A 27,432-nucleotide genomic window follows, 5' to 3' on the forward strand; every position below is an offset into this window, starting at 1 on the left:
TATTGACAAAAAATTGAACAGAAGGAAAAGTGTGATAGAAGACGATGCACTAGCAATGGGGATAGTTGAGAGGATTATCAAACAAAATCTATTTAACAATTTGGAGGAGCTTCACAAAGACAGCACTGAGGCTGGAGTCAGTGCATCAAGCTACGACACAAACAAATCCCGGACAAAAAAAATATTGGACTTTTTAGAGATATCCTACATTTTATTATTTTATTTTTGTAGATGTACTTATTGATATAAATGTATACATATATATAAAATTATTATGAATATATAAAAAGTATATATAAAATGATAAAAATTTTCATGAATTCGCTCACTGCTGCTGCGGCGTTATTGCAATCCTCCATCCCAGTGCAATATTTTATGAGGAAAAAGTACTTACCCGAGCCAATCTGTTGGGGGCGCTGCACTTACTTAACTTAGGTTGCTGCTCCTTCGGTAAACCTGCTGAAGAAGACAACGCCAGAGAGACAAGAGGAAGAAAATGACAGGGCGCGCAAAAAGAAAAACCAAACCAAATCAGGTAATTTTAACCTCCTTTAACCACATTTGACTGCTATCTTAGCTATCCTTGTAGAAGATGGACTTACGAGGTTAAGACACATATTGGTTATGAATACAAAAATACTGAAACTGCATCTATTATTAAACGCAAATGGCAGAAGTGTGTGATGCGCTGAGTGAGCATCAGCGGTGGGAGCCAACATGGCAGCAGCTTCACTGCTCATTGGTGCTGCAGCAGCACTGGTCACGTCATCTTAATGGTGCTTCACACACTGTTTCACACTTGTTCGTGTTGATAATTACTAGATAGTCTCCCTTTTTAACTAGCTAATCTCGTCAATTAGCCTGTTGGATTGAGGTAGGGGGACGTTGCCATGGTTAATGTTATTTATCAAAGACTACGAATGGTCTGTTACGAGCTAAAACTTTTAAATGTATTAATACGTGTTCATAGGCTTCCCTCAACTCTTTCTAAGAAGCTCACATATCGGGTATATCAGAGTTTACTACTCTGAGCGCAGAGAGGCTACAGAGTTAAACCTGTAGTGTCTGGTATTTTGTGTGACAGACGAACCAAAGTGGCAAATAATAATAAAGTGGAAGGAAATAATGAGTGGTTTTACAAATGGAACACGTTCGTGTTGATACTTATTAAAATCCGCTGCGTCCGGCTGTCTTTAAACGTCACCTAATTAGTAAGCAGAGTCCACCTGTATGTAATTCAGGCTGATTGTTAGAGTGCCCTTTGACGGCTGGAGGTAGAGAAATGATGCAGACCAACCAGGTGTTTACTCCTAACACTGTGCAGATGACAGGATATGCAAAAGAACCCGTGTTCAGTAGGTTATGTGTGGGCTGGCAGAAGCTCACAACGATCTGGACCACCAGCTTTCTATAGTCCGCTACACTCTACATTCACAAATGACAAAAAAACCCCAACAATATCCAAACAATCAAACTTATAAATATTTTCCAATATTGGGAAAAATACCGATATTAAAAAAAACTGATTTCAGATTCTTGAAATGCACACCTCCATTTTCTTTGTTTTGTGAAAGGAGAGAGTCATCAAGCCTTTTTCATCGACTTTACACGTTTGTCCTACGGTGAGTTAATCTGTTGCCTAAAACCCTCCAAAGTTCATTGAATGTTGTGGTTGAAGTGTGAAAAAGTTTCCAAAAGTTCTGGACGCCATATAGCAACAAAACACATCCAACTAATTTAACTGAACGCATGTCATTGTGGATTTCTCTGCTTCTTCATTAGGAGTCACGCTCAGCCAATGGACAGGTGAAGAAAGCCCGAGCTGATGAACCTAAAGCTATGCTTTCATCAAGAGTCGACGCAGAGCAACGTGATGAGTTGGCTCAGCTGTATGGTTTTCACGTGCCAGAGGATCTGTACCACTTCTGGGACTTCTGCAAGGAGCTCAGTCCTGACAGCCCCTGTGGTATATGCAGTGATTAAATGCAATAGTTTATACTTGTGCTAAACCATTATTTTGCTTCTCTGGATGTTGTCAGAGACTCTGTCATTCTCCACAGGGTTTTTGGAATTAATAGTACTGCTGTACTACCATAGCCATTATTATTTTATGATGACTTGGACCACTCAAGGCCCATGGGCCAAATCTGGCCCGCCATAGCTTTCTACGCGGCCGTCGTGATATTAGTCTAAACATTAAGTATGCTTAAATATCATGTTATTAATCAAATCAATGCCGTTTTTATCTGTTTAATGCCAAATTACATCAATCAGTTCCTCCAGTTTTTTGAGAATTATTGTTGAAATTCACACAAAATCAACAAATTGCCACAACTGGCCCTTTAAGAGTATTCATAATATTAATTTGGTCCAAAACCAAAATGGGTTTGACATCCCTGACTATGTAGAAGCAAAATGATTTTAAAGATCCCTATTCAGGTCATATTTTCAATTCATGAACTAAATCTGTTCTTTACTCCTCACAATCAGCTGAAAGGGTCAACAAACAATTGAAAGCATAACACAGATCTGAAAAGAGGCTAATTCCTGAGCATATTTTTTTGGGGGTGGGGAGGAAATCAGTATGCTGTTTTATGCAAGTCTAAATTTAAAAATCAGAACTAGAAATTATTTTAGCTTCTCTGTCTGTGATCTTACGCTGATTGTCTCAATACACTTTCGATTAGGTGCCGTGAAAGACATGCTGGGTCTGCAGCTGGTCGGCCCTTTCGACATTCTGGCAGGAGCTAACAGAAATGCCAAGAATCCTCAGCCCAACTTTCATCTGCATTGGAGGTATTTTTATGACCCGCCAGAGTTTCAGACAGTTCTCAAAGGGAGTGAGGATACCCAGCATCACATGGGATACTACAGGTATACGATTTTACTAATAAAGTCTCGTAGCTTTGCAGAAATTATTATGTTGGCTAAAGTGAGACCTATGAGCAGAATAAGTTGTAATTATTTTAACTGTTCAACTGTCAAAACATCAGAGATAGCCCAGACTCTCTGCCTTCGTTTGTTGGGGAAAATCATGCCAAGAAGGGCTGCAACATAACACAGATGGGAGACAACATCTTTGCAGCTGTTTAGTAAGTAAATCACATTGTTCTCCATTTAATCAGCTGAGAAAAATATGTGATTTCATACGGTTTGTTTTTCATATCTATTTCTGTCTTTGAAATACTTCTCTTACATCTCATCTCTAGCCTGTATTTGCTGAGGAAGAAGAAAGAGAGAAATGGTAAAAGAGCAGAAGAAGAGGCTTTGGAAAGCCTGGAGTCGAAGCTGAGAGACAAGGCTGAGACGTTAGGCTTTTCTTTAGAGCAGAAGACCAAAGTCATGAAGCAGCGGGACAGAAAGGTGATTCTCAAACCAGGTTCTTTCATAGTCTAAAAAGTATGGAAGACTATTTTTTTCCAAACTCTTTTCCTTATATTGTCTAAATACTGCATCCATCAACCTTTTCTTACACTATCTATCCATTCTTTCAGATCTTGTTCATTCCTTCCCTTTTCATGCCTTCTTTTTCCTTTGCCTCATTACTCCAAACTTTCCAAACCTTACCTGTGCTTCCTTTCATTTATTCATTCATTTGTGTTTGTCATTTTCCTTCATTCATCTGTTTTCTTTCCTTCCTATTTTCTACTTTTTCAATTTCTTCTTTCTTATTTTGCCCCTTTCCTTTTTGCCTCTGATCCTTGCTTTGTTTATCTTCAGCTTTGTGTCCTTTCTTTGTTTCCTCCTGTGTTGTTGACCACAGCTTCCTGCTTTTTCTCTTCTTTCCTTTTTTGCAGTACCTTTTCTATTTTGTTCCCCTCACTCCTTGCTTTTTACCTAAGAATATTAAAATACTCTCATAGAAATAACAGTGGAAAAAAATATAAATATCAGTTAAAATTCTAATACTATTAATTTTTGGTTTTGCAAACATAAAGCGGTTTCATTGTCACATTAAATCAGAATTCTTGTAAAGAAAATAAATATCACAACAATAAATGATAGTTATTCCCAGTCATTAAAAGCCATATGTGTACAACCTTTAGAGCTCAGATATTAATCTCCTTTTCTGTAACACTGCAGGTTGTTACCAAGACCTTCCATGGTGCTGGTATTGTTGTGCCTGTGGACAAGAATGATGTAGGATACAGAGAACTGCCAGAAACAGATGGTGACCTTTTTTTTCTTTTAATTCTTTCTTTGATATGTTCTTTTTATGTGAACTTTTAAATGTATTTCTTTACACATCTTTTGACTAGCTGGTCTCAAGAAGATCTGTAAAGCCATTGCAGAAGCTCGGAATGATGAGGAACGTGTCAAAGCCTTTGGACCAATCCAGGAGATGATGACATTTGTTCAGTTTGCTAATGACGAATGCGACTATGGAATGGGCTATGAACTTGGAATTGACCTCTTTTGTTATGGATCGCATGTGAGTTGAGTAACAGCAACCCCATTACAACCTTGGAGTAATAATTTACTTACAGTTTAGATAATTGTTAACCTCATGTAGCATTAAAGTATTGAAAAAAATGTCTCTGACATAAGATAATAGTTTGAATTTCACTAAGCCACTAAGTTGTTAATCTTGTTCATTTTTTTTTCCTCCAGTACTTTCATAAGGTGGTCAAGCAACTTCTACCAATGGCCTACAGCTTGCTGAAAAGGAATTTGTTTGGGGAAATTTTGGAGAGCCATCTCAGCAGTCGCAGCCATGACAACTTGGACCAACTCTCTGCGCATTAAAATAAGACTCAGCAGTCCATTAGAAGTTCTCATTCTGGTTCCTATAAGCTTTCCTGCCATGTACATTTGATTACTGGTGTTTGTCATGGTTAATGCTTTTTAGTGATTCTGTTGCTGCTGTCGTTTATGGAATCATTTCAGTGATATATTGTTAAATGTGTAATAAAGCCTTTTTATATTTTTAGATGTTTGTTGTCTCTTGGTATCTTATGCTCGCTTGGTGAATACTTCATCTAATTGGGTAGGGAAATTTTATTTTAATACATTGTAATGGAAACGGAGGGCAGTGTTGAGTGGCCACATCTAAAATGAGCTTCATATTTGCCATCAAAATTATTGACTGCAGATGTCGTAGTGTCCCATAGTCTCCAACAGATCTGCCTGTTCTTTACAGCAATCAGTATTATGTTAATGGGTTTACTTTTTGCTTTGGTGCACAATGTCAAAATTTTAAAATTTACTTCAAACAGTAATAAACTTTAACCATAAAATATATGTGCGGCTGATTTTACTGTAGTGATTTTGAATTCAAGTAAGTTTGTTCCCAATCTGTGCATGAAAACATACTTTTTCCCACCAAAAGTGGCAGTTTAGTTTTCATGCAATTATTGGGCTAGAAAAAATCAAATTTTGTGGAGTGCAACCAATCACTGGTACATCAATACATTTTTATGCTTTATTATAAAATGTTCAGTTAAAAAAGAACCAAATATTTTCAAGTGGGAAAATCAAGAGTTATTAATGTAGCTCAACTTCACAATCCACCATGATTGCCCAAAACTATTGATGGCTGCAGTAAAGAAAAGGTCTTTGTAAAAACTAGACTGCAAGTTCATTATGTTTTGATGGAAGATGTCTGAAAACAAGCTTATTACAAATAATGTTTATAATTGTGCTGTCTTCAGTTGAATATTGTCAAAAATTTTATAAATTGAACAACCTGAAATGACCCATAAGTAATGACATTCTTACTAAATTCTAGGTAACTTAAAAACTAAAAGATGAAGTTGTTACAACCATTTTCAACATTTTTTTTTTCTCATCAGATATCTCCATTAAAAACACACTAAAAGATTAAATAAAAATCTAACTTTATTAGATTTTATTTACCAACTCCACTTTAAAGATTTTCTTACAGCAACATTGTATCATGATCGTTTTAAATGAATTTATACCCCCTTGAAGGCACGTTTTTTTTCTATGCTTTCAAGATCTTGGTATTGATCTTGTCAACCTTCATTAAATATGTAGCTTAGTGAAGAATCCCAGGCTCCGTTGGAGGTTGAGAAATACTAAGATTGCACAGGCTAAGCAAGTCCAACTCCAATTACAGTTTGAAAAGTGAACTCATAAACATTTTGTAATTTTACAATCACAAACTTCACTGCACAGTAAGTGGCAGTCTAACACCTGAATAGAGAAAATACAAAAACACGCTAAACCAGGATGCCATCTTGCTGAATTTAAGCAGCTGATAATGATTTTTTTTAAATTATAAATCCAATTGTTTTACGATATGCAAAGCTCTAATTTGTGTACAAACCTTAGTTTCAAACAAATAGGCCAAATAAAAGAAAGTTAACTACATAAAAATTCTAGGTTCCTTGACAATCGAAGGGCGTTAACGAAATGTCCGATTGTCTTGGAAGGCAGCACGAATCCTGCAGTTTCGGGAGAGCGCATCAGAAGGAAGCGCGTTCACGTGCGCACACACGTACATGCGCAGGCTCCAGCTGCACACCGGGAGCATCCCTGCGCAGAGAGAGCGCTCTCCTTGCTCTCACAGTCAGGAGCAATCGCTTCGTTTGTTATGTTTTTTTTTTTTTCACATTTTGTCATCACACAGAATCTCACTGACGACGCAGAATGATGCGGGGCCCCGCCGAGCTCTGTGCATGCTGAGGCCCGCACACATCCACCTTGCACCGGCATAAAGACCCTCACTGACCGCACCGATATTTTTTACTGGCAGTCAGACCAAGACGGAATGTCAAGCAGCCCTGAAGGAAGTCGCTCCGGGGGCGGCGGCTGCGCCTCCGACGGAGACTCCAAACGGGCCTCCTCGAGCAACACGTCCCCGGAGGGTGGACCTCCACCGCCGCTGCACCAGAACCGCATACGGCAGGTGGGTGTCTGTCCGTAGTCTGCTCTCTCTGCACTGACCGGCCCAGTCAGCCGTGTAAACATCTCTGCTGATGCTCTGCGCTTAGGCAGGGCTCTCCAAGGCGTTGCCGTGTGAGAAAACACCATGATCATCCTCGAACTCACTTTGCTATGTAATTAGCTGCTAATAAAACGGCGGATTTGTTTTGTAGAAGACGTAATTTCTTTTCACAAAATACTTAAATTGAGCTGCTTAAGTGCTGCTTAAGGCAATTAAAATGGGCCGTAGTTTAGAGCCGTGGAAATAAACATCTGCACATCTGCAAAATACTTTTTTAAAAATTACGGTAGTTTAATAGTGTTCAAACCGTGGTTTACTGTAAACATGTAGTTATTTCACACTTGTCACTTATCCGGACAGTCAGAATTTGGGTTATTTACTTTTCTGTCTTCATAAAGCAAATTTTAAGCTAATCCTGTCTGGGGACTGAACTGGAATAATTTTATAAAATTTTTGTTTACATGTTTCCCTCTGTTCTTGTCGGGATGCACAGTCTGTTTCGGCATGGTACATTATTTGTGTGTGTGTTTGTGTGTGTGTTTGCCCAATGGTGGTTATTGCTCGCTGCCAGAAGGGGCACCTTCTACGCCCCAGCCAGAATCCAAGGTTGTCCTAATGCAAAACAAAACAAAAAAAAGCTCTGAAATTGCTGATTGTTTTCGCAAATAGAATAAAAGTTTCATAAAACTTAAATTACATTTTCCATGCTATCTGTGCAGTGTAAAACAATCAGTCTAAGTATTTCAGATTTAGTGCCATAGTTGATCTGATGTAACCCCAGTTGCTGTATAAGAAGTGTCATAGTGCTTTACAGAAGCAAATCTGATAACAACTTTCGCCATTCATGGTGTACAGTCATATTTTCTTTCAATGCTTACATTGTACAGAACACTGGTGGGCGACACTACTCCCCACCAATAGGACATGCAAATAAACAATAGATAACTTGTTTGGGTTTGGGACACAACTGAAAGATAAAATTTTAACCAGAAAAAAAATGCCTTCATAAAAAGTCCTGAGCTGAACTCAAGGCTTTCTTCCCTGGTCAATGAACCATATTGCCCAAATTTAAACTACTGTATGGATTAACGTGTTGGCTCATGAGCGGAACAGCTTTGCTTTTGCTGAACGTTTAATGATCATTGTCAAGACCCATGTTATAGGTTAGCAAGTAATAGATCCATACATTAATTTATAATAAAGGTCAGATTTCAGTCAAAAAAATAACTTAAATTGAGGTCTTTCCATTAGGCATCAATTATTATGGCACAAATGGAGGCAAAGTGTGCCAAGAAAACCTTAACCATACTATTCACCAAAACCACCAGTCAGAAACATTGACCAAAGGATGATACATCCATTTTTTCTTGGCCTTTACACCCAATTGTGATACTAACATCTGAATGTTGCAGCTGAAACCAAGTGTAATCTGTCTAGTCAACATTTTTCCAATCTGTTATTATCCAGTTTATATGAGCCCTTGCTCAGTTTGAACTTCAGCAAGTTGTCCTCACCTCCTTCAGACACTTGATCTGCTGCCATGAGATTGACTGAGTTGCTATATCAATCATTTGAACAGGCATAGCTAATAAAGTGGCAGGTGAGTGCACGGTTTTGTTTGCACATTTGTAAGTCCAGTAAAAATGTAATTCTCCCCAACGGTTAGGGTACAGAAAGATTGGACCATGTCTAGTTCTCATTCACTCTTGATTGTGTAATCTGCATGTTTGGCTGGTGAATGTGAGCCAGGAGATGGTGAAGGTTTGCTTCCTCCCTCAGTGCACTCTCTGAAGCTAATATGATTTCAGTAATGGGATCTAGTGCTCACACACAGACACACACTTTTGGCTCTCATTACAGGGTGGGGTTCTTAAGATCAGACCCATTGATGGATTGCAATATCAGAAAAGAAAAAGCATAGTCATCTCTACCCTGACAGGTGTTCTGGTGAACTCCTGGGAACCGGCAGCTGGGGCATTTAGTTTTTGTTTCTTTCGTAGTAAAATAAACTAACTCAACATATGAAATCCTTTATCCAAAGTTGCTTTTTTATGTTAATGTCAAGTGGAAGAGCATCTCTGGAGGTCGAATACATTAAAGGAGTCAGGCAAAGTAAAAATGTCAAAACAGTAAAACATCTTGGTTTGAAGCTTGGAATGGTGATGCTTGGAATAAAGTAGGTCATAAGCTGAGTAATCATGTAACATATAGGAACATTTAGTGAAATATTTAGATAACTTTGTAGGAATCTAAGGTTATTCAAAAGCACTAAGATCAAATTTGTGTAATTTTTCTCTCTATCTTACGTATAGATACATTTGTTCTCCCTCTATTAACTTTTATTTGGGACTCTCTCCTTTGCATGATTTTGATTGTGTTGATATTACCTGGTTTGCCTGCAGATTTCATTTGGGACAGAAGAGTCTTGAGGAATTTGATTCTTTTCAGGTGGTGAAAATCCAATTTTGGCAGCTGATGCTGTTTTATCAGCGCATGAAAACAGAGCTTAATATGTGGGCAGATTACATGCATTAAAATAACTATATCCACCCCTTTTACATATGGTCATGTGACAATGACAAACTTTAATGTGTCGTATGTCTTGATCTAACAGAAAATAGCATATTGCAATGTGGAAGGAAATCAGTTAGAAATATAGAGCATTACACAACTGCACTTCTGCCCAGGCATGACAGTCCACCTAAACTGTCTGATCTGGTAACTCTGGAGGAGCAGCAGAGATTCACAACTCGTATGGGAGAGTCTACCAATAGAATACTTATTAGTTGTATGCTTCCCATTTGTAGTTTCTCACTAGCTACGTAGGTGACGCAGGGGTGGGCTATCCTGGTCCTCAAGGGCCGGTGTCCTGCAACTCTTGGAGGTCTCCCTGGTCCAACACACTTCAATGAAATAGCTGAATCACCTCCTAAGAGCAGTCAAGTTTTACAGAGTCCTTCTAATGACCTCATTATTCGACTCAGGTTTGTTGAATTTGAGATCCATCTAAAAGTTGCAGGACACCGGCCCTCTAGGCCTAGAGTTGGTTCTCTGTGTACAGTTTACCCACTGTCAGCATAAGGAGGTGTGCATTTTGACTCAATGACCTCCATTGTTGTAATTTAAAATCTTTTCTTATATTTTTAAGAAAAGGTCCTCTCATCAGACATTGGTGACCATGCGAGAGATGTTCACATTTTCTTCAGAAAATTGTTCAGCAACACCGTAAAATTCACCTTGTCATGTCTTGAATTTGAAGTGAGTATTTTTAAAACGAAACTCCAATTAAAATATTCTTCAGCTTTAGCCTTTTGGTTTTGAGTGAATTAGGTGAGACATGATTAGATATGTTTTTGCAGTGCAGGCCAGCATGTGAAGGTTCTCTAGCAGAAAAAGGAAGGATACTAAAATAGAGATTTCATTAAAGCATAATGTTGACAGGATGTCTGCTTCAGCTAAAACAGCTCTAGTATAGGTGAGACAAAAAGAGAAAATGACAAAAGAACACGTGACACGAGGATCTTACTCGCAGGTCTAAAAATACTGCCTGTCTCTAGTGAAAAATACCCTCTTTCTATCTGAATGTATCCACATCTCTGAATGGTTCTACATTACTGGGATTTCTTCAGTTTTTTTTCAGTTCTGGTGAAAAACTATTTTATCTACTCTGCCCTATCTAAACAAATGTGTTATGATTCATCACTTCCTCTGACTGTGAATGTGACAACATACTCATTGAGAACTAACTACCCCCGTGGTCGCAGCTCATCTTGCACTACATTCCCTCTACTATTTCTGGCCATTGTACCATTCATCTTTTCTCCACCAGAGCTGTAGATGTTCTCTCACTGCCCAAACACGTGACACTTTACCCCAGATTTCTCCTTGTCGTCCCAGCCATCATTCCTACCCATCTCCAGTTTCCCTGCAATGTATCCGCCCCAACATAGAGGTCCCGCCGCGCCAGTGGGTCGGCTTACGCTGCAGCCTTTGACATTTTCATCCCCCTCTTTTTTCTGCCTCCCTGTCTGTAAAATTTTTTATTTTTCTGTATCTGCCTGCTTATCTGTCTGCCCGTCTTTTTCCACTGGGAGTGGTAAGATGGGGCTGTGCAGGAAGGGAGTACTAATGGAGTCATGGCCTTCATTACATTACTTATGGGCAACTACATCAATACACCCCCACATTGGACTGCATCTGTCTTCCTGGATAGTGCCTAATAGAAATGTTGGACTGTAGGTTGCATCTTCAGGTGCAGTTTGAAAGAGCTCATCTTTAACCATCGTCCAGCATCATACATTGTGTTACACATCAGATTAATGCAGCTCTTAGAGCACTTTCCTGATCATAAATGCTTACATAGACACCTGCAAAGAACCACAATCACTCAACCCTTCTCCACCCCCCACCTCTGCATCTGCAGATGTTTACCAAAAGCATTATAATTGCTTCCTGTAAAATCTAGCTAGGGTGCAGCAATGTCTGCATTCAGACATGATCCGTGTCTCCATTTAGTTTCGGTTTTAATTTATACATATCTTCTACATCTTAAAAATAGTCCTCCTCCTTTTAATCAGTCATAGTCATGTACATTTCTTGAAAGCAGAAAAGTCCCAGAGATTCACTAGTCTGAGTTTTTACATCTGATTTTGGTCCATATTGACATATCACATGGTTGCTGCACATCCATCAGATGAACTCCATCAGATCCCAAAGATGTTCTTTTGGTTTTAGGTCTTGTTGGTATGGAAGCCTCTGGTGTACAGTGAAGTTATCATGGTCAAAAAATCAGTTTGTGTAGCCACCTTATGGCTATGTCAGGGTAGACTGGTCAGAAAGGGGTTAACTTAGAGTTGCATGGTATTTGGAAAACTCTTGATATCTAATAATGTTGGTCAATTTTAACAATATGACTTGGCATAAATAAGCAAATACCTAACTACGACATTAAGTCTTTCTATGCTCATGGCAAACAACCTTGTGACATTTAAAGTTACCTCACTCCTACCTCGTCCCCATTCTGAAAGAGTTGCGGCTTCATCAAGTGATTTTCACCACAGTTTTGCTCCTAAATGCAGTTGCTGCTATATGTTTGGTGGATTCACTGTGTTAATAAGCAATTAAAAAGGTAGATGTAATTACGTGGTTGTTGAGTGGATGCCAAAAACCAGTGTGCTACTGCATCATTATTAGTTTACCCAAGTTGTTGCTGCTATTATCACGTGCCTTTAGTAAATATCGCTGCAGACGAAGCTAAAACAAAGCACTTATATATTCTGTAAATAACCATATTTGGCTCTGAAAGCATGGCCTCATGCAATCTTCATATAACAGTCACATGGTGTTTTCTGGAGTTTCATATGTGTGTTTACATGCAATGTAACGCATGAGGTGTGTAATGGTGATAAGACTAAAAAAAGAGCACTAGCATTCGTGCCCCATTTCCAGATCTACATATAGTGCATCAGCAGATCTATGTTTGGATACAAACAGTGTCCCGACTCTTCCTTTTGGTCACTATGGTACTGCTTATCTGGCTGGTCTGTCCTACTTTTAAACCGACAGTCTCTTCCTGGTTCACTTTAAGGATAGACAGAGCATCTTTTGAAGAGTCATGAAGTGCTGGGTGCCTCGGTAAAGATGTGACTCTTAAAAAATCAGCTTTTATCTGAGCATCACAGTCTCATACTGAAAATCAAGAAAGACCTTTTGGGTTAGGGTTAGATGGTACCATTGCTGGTAGCCCATCTGTTAATACTCCATTTTGTCAATAACACAGGACTTAAGCAGTAGTGAGAGTAGATTATTTATGCTTTTACCAATCAGGCAAAAATGTTTAGAAACCCTTGTCAGAAACAGAGTCACACATTTAGGGTGCGTTAATGCTCACCTCATATAAGATGAAATATCTATCTGATTTCAAATTACTAATGTTAGCTTGCTTAAATAGTTAGCTTAGTACGCACTGAGATTACATGGCACCTGTTTTTGTTCACATTTGGTTACCACCTTTTATATCTTTGCAAATTTCTTAGCTGTGTTTTTCCTAAATCACAGTGAATGAGAAAGATGCAGCTAAATTATAACACTTAAAAAGCTGATTTTCTTTTTGATATCCAGTCCAGCCCTGTCGATTTTTTATATACGTAAAAAAGTGTTTTTTATACTTGAACATAAGCAGAGTGTCAATGTGAAGAATTACATTCTCAATGTAATTTATGCTTTTAAAAAGTGACACCCAAAAAAAAAAAACCAGGGCTCACAGCCGTCTACAAACTCTGGTATGTGGAAACATGGCTCTGGAATGGAGAAAACATAGGGAACTGAATCAAAACTTTATTTCAGCGTACGCACTATATAAACAACAATAAAATATTTAGCTAGCTAAATTTCTGACCTGAAAAAATGTCAGTGTAACATCATATGTACTGGGAAAAAAATCAGCCAAATCCAGATTTTTGTAGCATCTAACCAGACCAAAACGCTGCACCTCATTTGGGATGCAACAACTCAATGGCTGCTGCATGATCAGCTGTCACGATGAGTCCCTCTGACCAGAGAGAGGATTTAGTGACAATTGCACTTTTAGTGCATTCAAGTACATCTGGATTGTTTAAATACTGTAAATAATATTTATTCTCAAATGCCTGTACTGTCTGATAAAGCAAATCCTAAACAACATTAAACATTTTGAAATGGGTTCATTGTTGTATCATCCGTCCGTCCTTCTGTCCATCCATCTATCCATGCATGAAATTAGCTTTGACTTTATCTGTGCCCTCTGTCCTGCAGAGGACAGCTGTTGTTGCATGGGGGCAGTAAGAGGCATTTAGAGGTTAATTATTCATCATGCCCTGATGACGCTGCTTCCAGTTGGAGAGAAGTAGAAAGGGGAGAGAGAGTATGGGCGTGGCTGGTGATCAATGTATTTCTCAGAAGCTGAGCCCAAAAACCTTCCATATAAAAATCTCTCATTAGCTCCTTTCCATGTTTTCCTTCTCTGCCTCTTTCCTTTGGCATCAGTTTTAAATTTGTGAAAGTTAAATTTCTTTTTCTAAGAAAATCTCTTTGTCTGGTTTTTTAAGAGCTTGAGGCATAAATGCAGATGAATACATGGCAGCCGAACATCAGCCTGCCTTTTTCAGATGAATATGACGTAACCGAGGACCTTGGCTGTTGGAGAATGGTTTGCAGTGTACCTGCTCTAGATTATTTTTATCCCCATGCTCTTGCTGTATATTTATAGATGGATAGATGGATCCCATTATATATGATGCACTAGCATCTGCTAATTATAAAAAATTACACATTCTTCTCCCTTTCTGAGACAGTTATATTCAGTGCATCTCCTTGTTTTATTTATTTTTTTCTCAGCAGTACCAGTCTGAATGTGCTCTGCATCAAATTTCAGGTCACACGCTTCGTTCTTCAGAATACATTCAACTTGGAGTGAAATAATTTTTGCTTCAATACCCTCTGTGATGTGATGCTTTACGGAAGCAGCCATAAAATCAAAACAGATGCGCGCAAAAACATAATTTGTTGTGCTGTCTGTTGAAAATGTAGGTTTAAAAATAACTTGGCCACATATTTTAACAAAATCCCAGATTTTATACACAGTAGTAGATCTTATTTTACACTATACAGTTATATATTGTGTAGTGAAGTGTGCTTTCACTCAACTACAAAAACACAACTTGATGAAGAGTGATTCTTTATTGCAGAATTTCACAAGGATTGCACTGATTGTTTTTGTGCATATTCAACTGTCCCAAAACGAGTAAATGCCAAAATAAAGACAGATAATATCAAAGGAACTGTGATCAGTTGGTTTAACCCTTATGTGATGTAATCAGAGGGGTGTGTTTAAAAGCTTGTTTTTGATAGAATAAATTAGATTTTCTTTTAATAACTTAAAATAAAATGGCAAAAAAAGTGAAACTCATCATTCACTGGTTGTAAAACTATAACTAGTGAGCTTTTTTAGTTAACCAAAAATTCCTGGCTGCAGCTTTAAAGCTGCAGAGGGTAACTTTTACAAAAGCATGTTTTTTACTTTTTTGTTGGAACTGTTACTAATCAAGCTTATCTACCTCCTCCCTGTGGTTTTACTGTCATCTGTAAAAACACACTGCTCAGTTAGAAACAATAATGCTCATGTACACTCTGTTCATACTGTCCCTTTTTGCTCCAAAAAATGGAGTCTGCTGTAAAAGCACAGGTTAATTATTATGGCTCCGATGACAGTGGGTAAACAGCTTTTCTGTAAGGTTAGGTTTTTCCTCCACCATTAGCAGAGCTGCAGAAAACCAGCAATCTTGATTTTGTATTTGCTTTGCAGAGGAGAGTTAGGAGTGGTTTCATGAAAGAGACTGACAATGCCAAGACACTCCTCCAGACTCCGACTGGTTCTTTCTGACTGGGAGCGGTTTGTTTCTGCAGATGGGAGTCGGATCAGAAAGGAGGCAAAGGAACTCTGGTTTTTAAGAAATTATCTGTTTCATATTATACTATCAAGACAGTTTTAACATGTCAATTAACAGTGACAGTTTTAAGAAATGTGTGGAAAACATATTTTTTGTAGAAAATTACCTACTGCTGTTTCAAAACAATTGCTGCATAATAGACTTACCAAGGACTTCAAGAATTAAATCAGTTCTTTTATATACGACCTGTTTTTTTCTTTTCCTCTTGCACCGGTTTCTAGCATATTGAGTTGTGATGTCATTAGTTTATGCAATGTTTGGGTTTCATGAGGATGGATTTTTCTGTTGAAGGCCTCTTTCTCATCTAATTACTAGGAATGGCAAGCTGACATCATCTGTTCCCAGCAGACATGCTGCACTTCAAAGAGCATAAAATAGGAGTTGCCATGAATTTGAGCCTGAGTGGGAAATAATTCATGACTTTATGTTGCTAACCATTTGCATTTTAAGATGCATTTAAGAGTATTTATTGTTATGTATATTTCTAGCAATTAGTTAATGTAGCTGTGTTCTTGTATGTCTATCTATCTGGTTGTTTATGGTTGCTGCAGTGAACAACAAACGGAGCTGATTTTGTTGCTGTTAACTAAATCAGATTTTTTTTATCTGGTTATTTGACTTTAGACATTGGAATGTTTCAGTTGCAACGAGAAATAGGGTCTTGAATTTCTCCTCCTCTAGTCTACTTTCTCTGGGCATATTTTGTTACACTGTCAAGGTTACATATCCCCATCTCAACTAAACCCCCCCCCAGCCATCCTACGTCTCACTGTCCTTACTAGCTTTGTTTGGGTGTGGTCTGGTCTGGATTCTTGATTGCCTGCTCTTTGTGCTTGCTATTGAATTTGATTTTGCATGATTTTATTTAGTGAGGAACCAGAAGGGGGAAGAGGAGACATGTGTGATCCGCTTTATTGCTGTGACCTTTCTTAAGCAGTAAAAATGCTAGACGATAACTTGACATTACTCTATCCATAACTCACCCTGTATTTTGTCCATTTGGTCCTCCAGCAGCAATTAGTTTTGAAGCTACCAAATTTATTAAATGAGGCCAAAACCTCAGAAGCTTCTGAAAGATTGATCAAAATTCACAAAAACACTCTGAAGCCTTGTCGAAAGCTTTCCTAGAAGAGTTACACCTGCAAACAGTTGTCTAGCATTATATTGAACTTTGAAGATATAGATTAGGATAAGATAAAGACAAACCTAAGTTTGTCTTTACACACAAACTTAAGTTTGTGTGTAAAGACAGTTACCAGTCATGACATTTACTTAATTGGTTTTTCAGTGTGATTACTTTTTACATTAGCGGTTATACCAGGATTGACTTCAGCATAGATCTTCTCTCTCTTTTTCTTGTAAATTTTCCTTTTTTGATTCTTTTCCTTTAACACTTAACTCCAAAAAGGAGCCTGGGAGCCTTTCTAGAAAAGCTGAAGTGTATGCAGTGAGTTGATTTATTAGTTACATATTTTCTGTGGGTTAGAATGACTATCTTTTGTCTGGACTTTTTGCCACTGGAGAGATTTCACATTTCCCATAGAGAGTGAAGAAATCAAAAGAAAAACTAACAAACAAAACATTGTGATGTCACTTTCTTAAAGGAAAAAGACTGTGGTCTGTTTTTATGTTTTACCAACATAAGTAACAGCAGATCTTACTCAGTTTAAGCAATTACATTTAGATATAAAAAAACAATATTTTTAAGTAAGGAACAGTTTGCACATGACTTGAAGTTATAGTCAAACAATTATTTAATCATTAAGCAAATTACTTGTTTCATAAAGAAAGATAATCAGTCCATCTAATGTACAATCCATTGCTTGTGGCTCAACACGGTTGGCAAGGAAAATCTCTCGTCAGCACTGCAGCTCTATTAGCAGGCAGACAAATAAACAGCTGCCTCCATAACATTCTGAACACTTTGAAAACAAAGGCAAACAAAGTCTTGTAGTAGCACATAGATTTGTACCTTTTATTACTCTTTTATGGCTGGTTGGGAATCATTTTCATAGCACTGTTTTTGTGGAATTCTTTAGATTATGATAAATTAGTTCTTGTAACAGAGAGACAAACATAAACAGCAGCAAGGTGCTTGTTTATGCACAATCGATCAAACTGTGCAGAGACTTGTTTAACTGCTACCAAAGCTCATGAAATAATGTTAAGAGACAGCAACCAGAATTTTAAACCTGTAGCTTAATATTTAAGATATATAAATCTATATAAGAAGAACATGTTAGTTTCTTCCTTCCTTTTGATAAATAACCTGCATCTGTAGGTGTGATAAAGCCCTTGGTTGCATAGATTTACAGTTTGAAACACTTGTAAAGTACAGGGTTGGTTGAACATGCTGGTTCTTGCGTTTCTCATCTGGCTATCAGTCGAGTCTAATGGACCAAATAAAAGCCTCTGGATCTATAAACTGGACAGCAGAGCATTAACTCACTTCCCTAAACCAAGAGAAACAGAAGCTCATCTTAGCTTTCGCTTAGAATCTCCTGTCAGTGTAATCTGATTCCTAAATGGACAAAAACATATGCACATAAAAACACACACACCCTACTGTATTTGTATTATATAATATAGTCTGTAATCGATGGAATTATCCATTTTTATTTAGTTATATAGCTAAATCATAAAAGTCATTGACCCAAGCAAGATGTTGCTTTGAACATGAAGCAAACGCTTATGTTGCTCTATGTGTAATCCGCTAAAACACAGCTCTAGTGGTTTATTTAGACATGGTTTTTCTGACCAATGAAGCCTTTTAGAAGAAGAGTGACAATATTGTTTTAAGTCAGTTTGACACAATAGTTCAAAACAGGATTTAACTGTACTATATTTTAGTATGTTTTATAGTTTTGCTCTTGACTGCTCGATTACATTTTAAATCAACATATTGCATTAACCCCTCTTGCCAGCAGAGGGTGCTACAGGAAAAGTGTGCATAAAAAGGTTATGCGCTCTTAAGGACAGTGCCACTCCTTATGAGCGCACTAGAATAAGATATTTCTACCAGTGGTGCTACACTGAGGTATGATTCAGCATGTCTGTCTCATGCATTGATTTCTAGCTGGAAGAAATGTTGCTGCTGCAACTCACTCACAGGAGTGATTTTAACATTGTATGAAAATAAGGATGAACTTACTGTTCAAGTTGATGATAGAAAGTGTGAACAGAAATAGACGTGTGAGAAGGTGTCTCTGTCCTTTGTGCTGTAATTTCAGACTTCTACCATCAGCTGCATTAATGGAGAGAGGCCTTTGAAGCAGGCTGCTGGTGGTTCATACACATGCATGAACTGTAACATTGTGTTTTATTACCTGCTAATATGAAATGTGCAAGGAGCTAATGTGGAAAGATGCGTCTTGGCGCAGTTGGAACTGCAACAGTGAGCTGGCTGTTCTCATGCACATCTCCGTTGACTGTAGGTCACATATTCACTAACATTCACATTAAATGCTCAAATGTTCATGCTTGATGGTCTCACACACACACACACACCCCCACACACACACACACACACCCAAACACCGGAGTGGATTTACAGCTAAAGCTGTTCATACAGACTGAGATTTTCATGCACATCTGGTCAGGATAATTTCTCTGTGTGTGTATGCGTGTCTGTGTCAGAGTGTGTGTTGTGGTATAAGGACGGGTCTTTCTTTCATCATTCATCAGCCCTTCACAGTTCCCATCCTCTTGGTTGTTCTCTTTTGAATAGTTACTTTTCATTTGATTGTTTCACTCTTTGGTTCTCAATGCCAGGACCTTCAGCTGGAGAATACAATTTTTTTTGTTTAGCACAGTCTCATTTTGGATCTTGTATAAAGACAACTGAGAAAGGGAAAAAAAAGAACAAGAATTTGCATATAATTTTTTAAATCAAAAATAAAGTTTTTTTATTTTTGCAATAATTTAATCCAGAGTTTGAATTTTTTTCTAATCAGAGCGAGGGTTTTTATGGAGGAAAGCCCTATTTTAACTGTAGGTTAATATTTGGGAATTTTAATAACACCTACAAAGAGAGACTTTAGCAAAATAACATTTCTTGTGGCAAAATCCTTTTTACTTGGGACGACAAAAAGTCATAAGGGAGAAGTCATGGCACATGCTGCTGCTCATCTGAAGAAAGCTCGTGAGCTTGAGCAACATCCAGAATATAGAGCTCTACAAAAAGCCAGGGAAAGGCGGAGAAGGAAGCGGGAAAAGGCTAAGCGTCAGGTAAAATCTTTGCAGTTGAATGTCTTTTTCATTGTTGAGTTCATGTTCAGACTGGCTGATATTTAACTTGGTCTTGTTCTACAGGTCAGTACATACAGTACATGAGCTCTAGGTGTTTGACCATAGGCTATTTCCTGTTTATCCAACAGAGTATTGCAGCTAGACTTTGGCCAATATGGGATTTCAACGGTGTGATAACCTTTAATAGAAATACCATGGTTTATGTGGTACAATATTAACAGAAAGATTTAAAACTAAATTATGTAATGTAATCAGATTTTTCCCATTTAAGACATAGGCAATAATCATTCTTTTGTTTATGTAATATATAAAACACAAATTATGTCTAGCATGCAGCCCACTGGCTTTTTGCAACCTTCGTAATGCTTTTGTTTGTGTTGAAGAGTCAGGTAATGTTGGACTCTGTAAAAAGTACTTTGCCTTGTTCTTTCTTTGAAGTACAAGGCAAAGAAAGCCGCAGCACAGTCTGTGGCTGTGTACATGATGGAAATGACATCATCCTCTGGTGTCCATCTGATCTGAGATATATGTTGATCAGCTGAATTTTATGAATATATCCACCCTTACTGTATCAGTGTTCAATATCACAGTCAAAAGGCAACACTTAGACGCACTATGTGGTGAAATATTACAAATACTTTCTTTAATGTCAACACACAATATATTGTATATCATTAGGGGCTGAGATATCAAAGCTCACAAAATAAGACGGTGGGGATATTGTGTAATGGCAAAGAAAGAAAAGTACCAAGAAAATGTTGATTATTCTTTGTGATAATATTCAACATATCATTGCAATTTTTATCATGAGTGTCACCATTCGATATTTTCTTGATATTGTGCAGCCTAAATGCTGAGGATTTTGCCCAACAACTTTGCTTGGATTTAAAGTACCAAATGAATTTAAATAGGTGAAGGCTTTGTGTTGTAACCTATCGAGTTCTTTATTGTTTTTAGTGCTGTGAAGGTGTTTACTATGTGTGAGGTGTACAAATTGTTTTCCTGTCTAGTTATTCCAAAGTCTGAAAACTTTGCTAGGTAACAGCTAATGAGACATGCAATTTGCACATGTACCGACCCCTGTAGTTCACATTTGTGCGAAGTTGTACATGGAAAACTAAATAATCAAAATTAAATACAAATAACCTTCTTTTGGTGACAAGCTCATGTCTCCCCTGCACAATTCTTGTGTGTAGGGAACACCACAGACCTTGCAGTCCACATTCTGATTCAAACCCCAGCTGTCACACCATCCCCCAACCCTCCCAAACCCCCACACCCCCAGTAGCTAACAGCAAGGGGCTGGAGACGTGGTAGAATTGACGATCTATAATGATAAAAATAGCAAAAGCAAGAGCGACTGTGACGGTGAAATGTTTACGTGTCGAGTTGTTAACCTGCAAAGAGAGAGACATAGAGGAAGGCCAGACAAGACGAGCCTTGGATGCATGCAGGACGCATATTAGACAGAACCAAGTTGAGGAATATGATATTTACAATATGGAAAAGATTGAATGATGTCATTACTAAGAAGAAAGGATGATTTTGACTGACTTCAGCGTTTGGACGAACAATCTAAGTTGTTTCTGGCGGACTCATGCTGGGAAGCAAAACAAAAATGATTCTACCTAAGGATGTAAAGTGAGCAACTTCAGAACTAGACTTCCATGGACTGTTTCAGCAACGTGCTGTGTTGACGTTAGTGAGGGGGATTTATCTGTAGGTGAAAAATTTGATCATAATGGGTAATTCAGCATCATGTAAAGCCTGTGGATCAGATAAAACTTTAAAAAGTGATGGGAGTGAAAGTGACCCAAACCAACAATCTGAATACTACAAATATGCCGACTCTCTGCCTGAAGAGGTTGATTTCCAGGTAAGAGAAGACAAATTTTGGCTTCTGCTGCTGTAGATGTTTTTTTCTGGTCTGTACTGACAAAAGTTCTGCCTATTTTTACCTGACTGCCTCTGGTGTGTTTGTCTGTGTGTTATGACCTCGGTAGTAAGAGGTTTGACTTCTGACCTTACACAAGGGCTTGACCTCATCTCCCTTGTGCTCTGAGCGTACACCTTCCTACTTAGCATCCAACAGAGCCTCAGTGGCACCACCACCCCTTAACAACTGAAACAAGTTGTAGTTTGCAAGAAGCAATGTTTGAGACACAGAAAAACATATGGAGGAAGGTGCCCTGTTCAGATTTGTTCAGAATCAAATGTTTTGGCCTGGTGGACATTACCTAAATGCTCTATTCCCAGCATAAAATATTTTAGTAGGGCAGATGTTCCAGCAGGACGATAATGGTAAATGTACAACCACATGTACAATGAAATTATGTAGACATAAAACATAGCTAAAAGTTTCAATGGTCCAGGTAAAGTCTGGACCAAAATCTAGTTGAGAATCTGAGGCAATATGTAAAAATTATGACTGACAGACGTTCTCCCTCCAGCCTGAGCTATTTTGTGAAGAAGAATCTAAAAAATGTATTATTTGATGTGCAACACTTGACAGAACATACCTCAAAAGATTTGCAACTGTAACTGTAGCAAAAGGTGTTTCTATGGTATTGACTCAGTGTCTCATTTCAGATTTGCATATTTACAAAATTTAGAAAACCATCTTCCCTTTTGCTCCCACTTCACAAATGCTACTGTATATTGTTGTAATTTTGCATGAAATCTCAATGTAATACATTGAAGTTTGTGGTTGTTGCCTGACAGAATATGAAAAAGCTCAGAAAATATGGCAGCTTTTTCAAAATGCTGGAAGTAAAACTTTTATACATCTAGGTTGTGTAAGTTCACACTTTTTTCTGATAATAGGAACTTAAGCGAATACTCCAAGTCTTCAAGAGTTTTGAACTTTTAATGTGAGAAGAAAATATGTGTATGTTTGGGGGTGATGGGAATGCGTGTGTTGGTGTGTGCGTGTTGCTCATTTGAGCAGATGCCTCATGATTAAATTTAGAATGGCCTACTCAGACTTATCTTATGGATCTCTAACTTCTGCAAAACTGCTTACCTCCTCATTTAAAGCAATGGTATAATGTAGGCATATGTAAATGAAAATGATAGAAAAACAGAAATGTCTCATCAAATCAACACAAGTGTATATAAAACTGCTATTGCAAAAGAACTGCCTGGATCTGTTATCTCATAGGCTATAACATTTAAAGTGCCAACCAATCATATGTTAGTGTTAGCAGCATATTTAGTTGTATGGACTCTCAATACTTTTAAGGACAACTACTGATATAATGATAATGACTGAGACGCTAAAACTCACAGGAGTGATTTTAACATTGTATGAAAATAAGGAAGAACATGTGGGTTAACCTGGAAATTTATTGCATTTGACAACAATATTGGAGACGCATTTTTCTAATATTATGCAGCCCTTAATAAAAATCCTTGCAAGTGTTTTTTTTTTGTCTTTTACACCATAAAATAACATATAAATGCAAAAGTAAAGATAATTGTTTGCTCGTTAATGTTAATTAAAACAACTCTGTATCTGTCTCTACAGTCTGACAGTAACACCAGTTTTCTCCGGGCTGCCCGAGCCGGAAACACTGACAAAGTCCTTGAATTCCTCAAAAATGGAGTAGACATCTGCACCTGCAACCAGGTAGGAAAACTTGAAATGCCACAACTGTTTCACAACATTATATTGTGTTGCTTTGTTTGAGGTGCATAATTTTACTTTTTCTTAATGTAGCCATAACTAAAACCTGTTGATGCATATTGCCCACATAGCATGTGGGAAGCACTTTGTTACCACCTATTGGTCAGAGATATATTAAATTATGCCTAATTTTGCTAATTTTCATACTAAATAATTACATTCAAATTACACTATATTCAATAAAAAAATTATGTTCATTTATCTTTAATTTATCAGCAAAATCAAAAGCATTTTTTGAAAATAACCTTTAAGAAGCTGTTATTGGTCTGATGTATTATTCTAATCATAAATGCTTTGTTTTCATTAGTGAATATTTTTATATAGCATGCTTAAAGCATGCTTAGATTATAAAGCAATATCTCAAGTGTTGAACATCTCACAGAGCACTGCTCAATCATACAAACACTGACACAACATGGTCCAACTACACATCTATCAATCAGAGAAAAGGTGAAAAGGCTCATGGTAGCTCTGCAGGAACTGCGGAGATCAGGTGTGAGAATATATCAACAGGGCAACTGTTACTTATGCACAAGTCATGTAGGGGACACCGCAGTTATATGCACAGATAAGAACAAACTTTTTGTCCTACATATCAAATACTATATGCAATAGAAAACAGATTGCACATGATCCAGAACTCACCATTTAAAAATTTAAACAGGGTTGGACTGCTCCAATGTAAAACAAAAACATACAGTTTGATGGCTACTGCATGTTCATAAAACTTGGAAAGCTGACTTTTTTGCTGCTGTTTCATAATTTCATCAGAGAAGCTACCTTTGTTAATACACACCCAAACAAACGGTGCCATTGCTCCCAAACACATATCTAAAATTTCATCCCTCCACACACCCATTTCCCCCACCAATACGAGCAGTAAGGTTCTGACAGCTGCTCTCACCCCTACTGCCCACCCTTATTCGAATTCCACTCCGGAGGGGGAGCGTTCCAAGGGGGTCAAATAGCTCCGAATACAGCTCTGTCAACCCCTCTGTGTCATTGTGATTTGCAGCAGTCATGAGGCGTCTCACAGGGGGATACCGCCTGAGCCTACGTGAGCATGTGTGTTGTGCATGGGAGTTACTGCCTTATGTTCCACTTTCATGTTGCTGTTGGCCTTTTATAATTATAACGTGAATTAATTCTAATTATTTATAAACTGGATTGTAATTAGCTGGTAGCAAGAAAGTACAGATGCCCATCCATTGTTTGTTGCCATGGGCAGCAAGGGGTTACTTTGCACATTAGGAGGGGTGGTCGACTACACACAAACACAAGACCCTGCAACACGAGAGTCATGCCTTTAAAATTATTTCCTTGGGTCTGATGACCAAGTGTTAGATGTTGTCAGGTGACTAAAAGTATGAGTGACATTATAAGGCATATCACCACATCAATCATCTTTTTTGATATGTTTTATTTTTTGACTAGTTTTATGTTTGCTAATCTACATATTTATTTTCTTTAGAAGACCAACTTTTGGATCACATTACCATAAAATTTAATATCAATACTTAACATTGGATTAGGGCTTTAATCCTGATTCTTAAAGTGGCTTTAATAAGCCACCATAGAAAAAAAAAATTTATTGTCTGACATAAAATTACATAACTTTTCATATTTTAAGTCATATAGGATTAGAAACATTATTTGTATTTGCTAAATATCTTTGAATTTATTTAAACTGAAAAGCTTACCTACATTGTTTTAAATAAAACATTTTAGAAATTTGTTTTAAACATTTGTTACACCTTCTCACAGTAGTGAGCTTGAATCTTTGCCCACTCCTCCTGGCAGAACTGGTGTAACTGAGTCAAGTTTGCTGCTTTGCTGACACCCATCTTTACAGTTTTGTCTATTTGTGTTGCAAATAGAAATTAGTATAGTAATCCTAACTGATGTAATTATTTAAGCTTACTGAGAAAAAAAACTTGCATATAAATACAGTGTATGTTAATATCTGGTTTCAGCCACAGCTATTCATTATTATGATATTAAACACCACTGCGGTGCGTCATATTTTTAATTAAATTGATTTCTTTTTGTTTGCTTAGTTATTTTTTGCATTTTATCTAATAATATTATTTTGTCTAATGATAAAGACAGTTATGAATTCCCAATCACGTAGTTCTGAAAAAAATATTTTACTCATTCTGTACAATTGCTAGATACTCATAGAAGCTGGAACCTCAGCAATGAGTTCATTAATAACCGAAGGATCCGGTCCTAGAAAGCAGCATCCCTGCATGAACCTAAAGTCTTGTGCCAAACGTAGGGGACTTTCCAACTTAATAAAAGAGAAGAGATTTATTCCTAGCCTGCCAAAGCTACCGTCACCCTAGGATGCCTTTTGCACTGATTGGATGAATGAGGCAAACAAATGCAACCATTTTTTTGAGAGAGGTAAATTCATTCTCCTTTTTTTAAAACAAATTTAAAATTGCTAGAGCATTTGTGGGCAACTGAATCTATATGAATCAGCTTTATTTGCTTGAGCTCTTTTGTTCTACATTCTTACTGTCAAATTGAACAGACTTTCCCTCTAATCCACTCCAGCGTTAATCCTCGGTGAGTGATATTGCTCTTTAATCTGCATTTCCTCTTTTTACCGCCATAATTTTATCCCCATGTGACACTCGAGTGCCTAAAGCAACCCCAATTAACTGTGACCACTTAAGTGTGATCATAACAAAGGTCAGCGGTCAGAAGACAGATAAATATTAATCTGTGCTGGACGGAGTTTGTCCAAACTGGTGATGCTCACTGTCCATTAGCTAAATGAAGCTTTCACTTACAGCTCAGTGCAGTGAGGAAAGGGGGCTTTAGATCAGTCTGCGTGACAGAGAGGGTGCACATATGTGTGTTTGCTGGTGGACTTGCACTTTTCTCCTTGAATACATAATGGCTTAAATGTGATTGAAAGACTATAATGAGTTTGCAGTCTTTTTTTTTTTTTTTTAGCTGAGTCATGGTCCGCCATTTTACAACTGACACACGATGATTAAACCTCTTTTGTCGTCTGCAATATTACCAAAGTATGGCGTGTCCACTGTCAAAAGATATGAACTGGATAAACAAAGACAATGTAACATAAGGAAATGTTATGTGTGGACAACTGCATTTATGTTTTGCTTTAAGAAGAGTACAGCTCGAGCTTTAAAGTTGTTTTTTTTTACTTAGTAAGGAAACCTTTTCCTCTAATGAATGCCCCACTTTTTTTGTTGAAATGTTGGTATAATTTTAGTCACTGCTAAAAATTGCTACACTCTATGTTTGTGTGTGCCCCACATGCTCCCTGTGACAGTGCAGAAACTTGACTCTCCTGTTGGCTGTTTGGCATTTGGCAACTTGGGTAGCTAGAGTGAGATGCGTGTCTATTTTTTTTTCATTTGCCAGTGTATATTTGCAAACACCAAAGTTGTGTAAGACATACGCCCTTAGCAACATAACAGTTCCTCTTCTACATCAGATCCACCAAAGAACCTTCAGTACTGACTGGGTACTGACCTCCTCCTTCTGTGATCTATCCGACATAACCTGCAGTGGTGAGGAGAGTGGGTGCAGAAAAACTTAAAGGAAAATTAAACTCCATCGCATTTAAATCCATGTTGGAGTTCCAAATAATACAGAAGATCAAAAGGACAATCTGGTGGAAAAGGAATATTGAGCCTGAGAAGACTGATGATTTAATGAAGCACGGAATCTGAAGTGTGAACTGTACTTTGCCATTGTGTCTCAGATTGAAAGGAGCACCAAAGAGAATGGAGGAAAAGCAGGATGAGGTGCATTCTTCTCTTGGTTTACTAGTCTCAAAGAAGATACGTGTTCATGTGTGAGTTGTGCAGAGTGGATAGATTAGCTTTAAATTCTTTTATGAAATATCCAATTTGTTTAGTTTGGTTTTAATTAATTTATTGTCTTACTGTGCTGTTGCGATAGCACTGTTTGATGTATGTTTGTTTGTTATATAAAGTTGATCTTTACCTTGACTAAGAGATTTTATCTAGTCATAACTTTCCAGAGAGTTAATCTTTAATAATCATGGCTTAGAATGTTTTTAGACAATTGAATGTCTTGGTTCTCTAGAGGATGACAGTAGA

The 27,432-nt window shown here is 37.6% G+C and overlaps 2 protein-coding genes across 20 annotated transcripts in view; both read left to right on the plus strand.

Moving 5' to 3' along the window:
* The first annotated feature begins 423 nt into the window (after positions 1-423).
* Positions 424-4,930, plus strand: hpf1 (histone PARylation factor 1). 2 transcript variants are annotated; one of them, XM_032564255.1, is made up of 9 exons: positions 477-535; positions 1,575-1,622; positions 1,783-1,966; positions 2,688-2,874; positions 2,994-3,092; positions 3,210-3,363; positions 4,084-4,171; positions 4,260-4,432; positions 4,612-4,930. In XM_032564255.1, the coding sequence occupies exons 1-9, from the start codon at positions 497-499 to the stop codon at positions 4,744-4,746; spliced, it is 1,107 nt and encodes a 368-aa protein (XP_032420146.1). In that variant the 5' UTR covers positions 477-496; the 3' UTR covers positions 4,747-4,930. The 2 variants fall into 2 exon arrangements, with proteins under 2 accessions (XP_032420147.1, XP_032420146.1); XM_032564256.1 differs by lacking the exon at positions 1,575-1,622 and having other exon boundaries at positions 424-535.
* Positions 4,931-6,389: 1,459 nt separating this feature from the next.
* The window catches only part of ank2a (ankyrin 2a, neuronal), a 74,378-nt gene continuing 53,335 nt past the window's right edge, over positions 6,390-27,432 (plus strand). For 7 of the 18 annotated variants that reach the window (XM_032564236.1, XM_032564240.1, XM_032564238.1 and 4 more), the window contains exons 1-2: positions 6,399-6,871; positions 23,171-23,272. In XM_032564236.1, the coding sequence (XP_032420127.1) occupies positions 6,734-6,871; positions 23,171-23,272 (240 nt within the window). In that variant the 5' untranslated portion in view covers positions 6,399-6,733. Of the gene's footprint in view, positions 6,872-21,088; positions 21,521-23,170; positions 23,273-26,804; positions 27,115-27,432 lie in introns of those variants that run through there. The other 11 variants (XM_032564242.1, XM_032564243.1, XM_032564251.1 and 8 more) reach the window with 6 other exon arrangements.

This window comes from Xiphophorus hellerii, chromosome 5 (assembly GCF_003331165.1).
Source record: "Xiphophorus hellerii strain 12219 chromosome 5, Xiphophorus_hellerii-4.1, whole genome shotgun sequence".
Classification (NCBI taxonomy): Eukaryota; Metazoa; Chordata; class Actinopteri; order Cyprinodontiformes; family Poeciliidae; genus Xiphophorus; species Xiphophorus hellerii.

Bases quoted from the DNA above. Each gene is read 5' to 3' on its own strand.
- hpf1 (XM_032564255.1), top strand. From the start codon at position 497: ATGACAGGGCGCGCAAAAAGAAAAACCAAACCAAATCAG. The intron at 1,623-1,782 runs GTGAGTTAATCT...CTTCTTCATTAG, and splicing joins CTTTACACGTTTGTCCTACG to GAGTCACGCTCAGCCAATGG. The intron at 3,093-3,209 runs GTAAGTAAATCA...TCTCATCTCTAG, and splicing joins AACATCTTTGCAGCTGTTTA to CCTGTATTTGCTGAGGAAGA.